General features: G+C 51.5%; 1 protein-coding gene across 1 annotated transcript in view; it reads left to right on the top strand.

Moving 5' to 3' along the window:
* Nucleotides 1-1,292: 1,292 nt before the first annotated feature.
* Nucleotides 1,293-2,886, top strand: part of OSGIN1 (oxidative stress induced growth inhibitor 1) — an 18,550-nt gene continuing 16,956 nt past the window's right edge. Inside the window, 2 exon segments of the mRNA XM_017860969.1 lie at nucleotides 1,293-1,396; nucleotides 2,225-2,372. Of these exon segments, the coding sequence (XP_017716458.1) occupies nucleotides 1,340-1,396; nucleotides 2,225-2,372 (205 nt within the window). The 5' untranslated portion in view covers nucleotides 1,293-1,339.

Below are 2,886 nucleotides of genomic sequence, written 5' to 3'. Positions count from 1 at the left end.
GGATGGTCTCGATCTCCTGACCTTGTGATCCGCCCACCTCGCCTCCCAAAGTGCTGGGATTACAGGCGTGAGCCACCGCGCCCGGCCTCTTTTTTTTTTTAAAGATGGAGTCTCGCTCTGTTGCCCAGGCTGAAGTTCAGTGGCTCAATCTTAGCTCACTGTAACCTCTGCTTCCCGGGTTCAAGCAATTCTCCTGCCTCAGCTTCCCTGAGTATCTGGGATTACAGGTGACTGCCACCATGCCTGGTTAATTTTTGTATTTTTGGTAGAGACGGGGGTTTCACCATATTGGCCAGACTGGTCTCGAACTCCTGACCTCAGGTGATCGGCCGCCTCAGCCTTCCAAAGTGCTGGGATTACAGAAGTGGGCTACCGCGCCCGGCCTGATTTTAATAATATATTCTATCTAGCCCAATATGTCAAATATTTTCCTTATTTTCATTGCAACATGTAATCCATATTAAAATTATGAATGAGATATTTTACCTTTTTGGTACTAATTCTTTGAATTCTGGTATGTATTTTACATTTACAACTAGAATTGACAAATAAAACACAGGCTGCCAGGGAAATTTGAATTTTCAGGTAAATAAGAAATAAACTTTTAGCATAAGTATGTCACATACAATATTGAAGCTATACTGAAAGTTTGTTTCTTATTTATCTGAATTTCAAATTTCCCTGGAACCTCTATTTTCTTTTGCTGTCTCTGGAAACCCTCCTGTGGGCACACCTGAATTTGGAGGATCACGTGGCAAGCTCTCAGTAGCCATTTGAACTCATGGCCTCAAAGCACAAGGCAGGTCCAGGGGAACCAGGGCACCCACTGGCCCCCAAGAGAGTCAGCCCCCTCAAGTCAGCCTGCAAAGACCCATTTGGCTCCTCCCCTCTCCGTGGCCCTTCTAACCATCGCCCTTTTGCCTGCCTTTAACAGTGTCTGTCTGTGTCTTAGTCAAACTTCCTAGGAGCAACTCAACATTTCTGTTTCCAATAATCACCTAACAGGTAAACAGGATTTCAGGGAGGAAAGTCCACATCTTGCCCCACAGTTCTCCGTATCAGCAAATTTTCAAATTCTAGAACAAGGTCAGGGTCAGCAGGGCCAGGACAGGTTTGGAGGAAGGCCAGGCCAAGCCCAGGAGACGAGACGGGGTCCAGGGAAGCCTAGCTCCTTCCTGGGTCTCCCCTCCAGACCCGCAGCCTCAGGCCTTCTCAAGCCCCAGCCTTAAGAAGTTGTGCATTCCAGGGTGGGGGGGTCTCTGATCCTGGGTGCATGTCTCTCTCTGCCTCAGTTTACACACCCAAAATCTCTTGGAAGCTGCAGACTGGGCACCGTGGGATGGGGAAGTGGAGACCAAGAGGCTACTGCCGGGGAAATATGCAGTGCAGACAAGAGGTATGTCGGCCACAGCTGCCCCGCTCCCTGCCCTCATGTTCAGAACCCCTGTCTAGGTCCTGGTGTGTTGGAGCTGCACATTCAGAGTGTGAGAGAGTGTTCATCACAAGGCTACAGCTGGAACAGAAGCCCAGAGAGGGAGGCTTCCCACCCCAGGTCACACAGCACACCTGTGGTGGGGCTAGACACTGGCCAGGAGCCGAGGCTCAGAGCAAGGGGCTTCCTGCTCCGCCCCCCCACCCTGTGGGACGCTGCTGCTGAGGGCCCCGGGAGGAAAGGAATACGAGGGCCCATTTCCCTTGGTTAAAACTGAGGCTGAGGGGACTATGCCTCGTCAAAGCCTACCCAGCCCGCCAGGGCTGAACCCACAGGCAGCTCCCACCTACCCAGCCTCATGCAGGGTGCAGTCCCAGGCTGGACGCATCATGTGATTTTGGGGCCTAGTACTAAATGGAAATTCAGGACATTCATGTTCAAAATTAAGAATTTTAAGGCAGTGGCAGCAGAGCATTAAACCAAAGTCTGGGCTCTCCGATCACAGGGCCCTGGGCACAGGTCACCCAGGGAAGCAGAGGAGGGGAAGGAGAGACCCAGCTCAGTCCTGGCTCTCTCCCCAGCCCTCCTGGCCCTCTGTGCACGTGGCCCCAACTGTGTCTAACCTCTTCCCTAAGCTTTTTCACTCCAGCTTCTCATTCTGCCCCCTAAACCCTTACCCCCAGCCATCAGGCCCTCCCTTAGTGCCAGCACTGGCACACAGGTACACACACACATGCACAACATTCTCATTTTCTCTCTCTCTCTCCCTCCCTCCATCCCTCCCCTCTGTAGGTTCCTGCTACTCTCACCTCATCAGAAGTGTTGTTCACCAGGACCCAGCCCCAGCCCCTGCCGGCAGATGCTCTGGGGCCCTGGGCTGTGGTTTCCAGGCTGTACATGACTCCAGGGCAGGGCTATGGCCACCAGGTCCAGGACGAGGGTGAGGAGGGTGAGGCATCACCTCAGGCACAAAATTTTAGCGGCACCAAAGCACCCCCATCACCAGAATACATACTGTGTGCATGCAGCGTTCTTACAAATCAAAATTCATGAAAAAAAATCCAGAATGAAAAGAAGATCAAACTTTTATTATAAACACAGCATCGGAAGTCCTGGTTCTCCTTTTGCATCAGCCCCAAGGTTCTGCTCTGGAAGCTGTCTGGGTTTATCCTGGCTTTTTTTGCATTAATTTAGATTTTTTTAATTGCCTCAAAATATTATTTTGTTTACTGGTTTTGGTTCCCTCTTAAAGTTTGCACTCAAAGGTGCACCCCCCATCCCTCACCCCTCCAAGGTGGCAGACGGGAGGACGAGGTCTACAACAACATCAACACTGAAAATAACAGCGAATGTACACTGAGGTCTATGTGTGTACCGTGTCAACTTCCTCCCTCCCTCCCTGCCTTCCTCCCTCTTTCCCTCCCTCCCTCCCTCCTTCCCTCCCTCCCTCCCTG

Source organism: Rhinopithecus bieti, unplaced genomic scaffold, assembly GCF_001698545.2.
Source record: "Rhinopithecus bieti isolate Rb0 unplaced genomic scaffold, ASM169854v2 scaffold_1618, whole genome shotgun sequence".
Taxonomy (NCBI): Eukaryota; Metazoa; Chordata; class Mammalia; order Primates; family Cercopithecidae; genus Rhinopithecus; species Rhinopithecus bieti.
The sequence above is the reverse complement of the archived record's forward strand: the minus strand, read 5'-3'. Positions and strand labels throughout refer to the sequence as shown.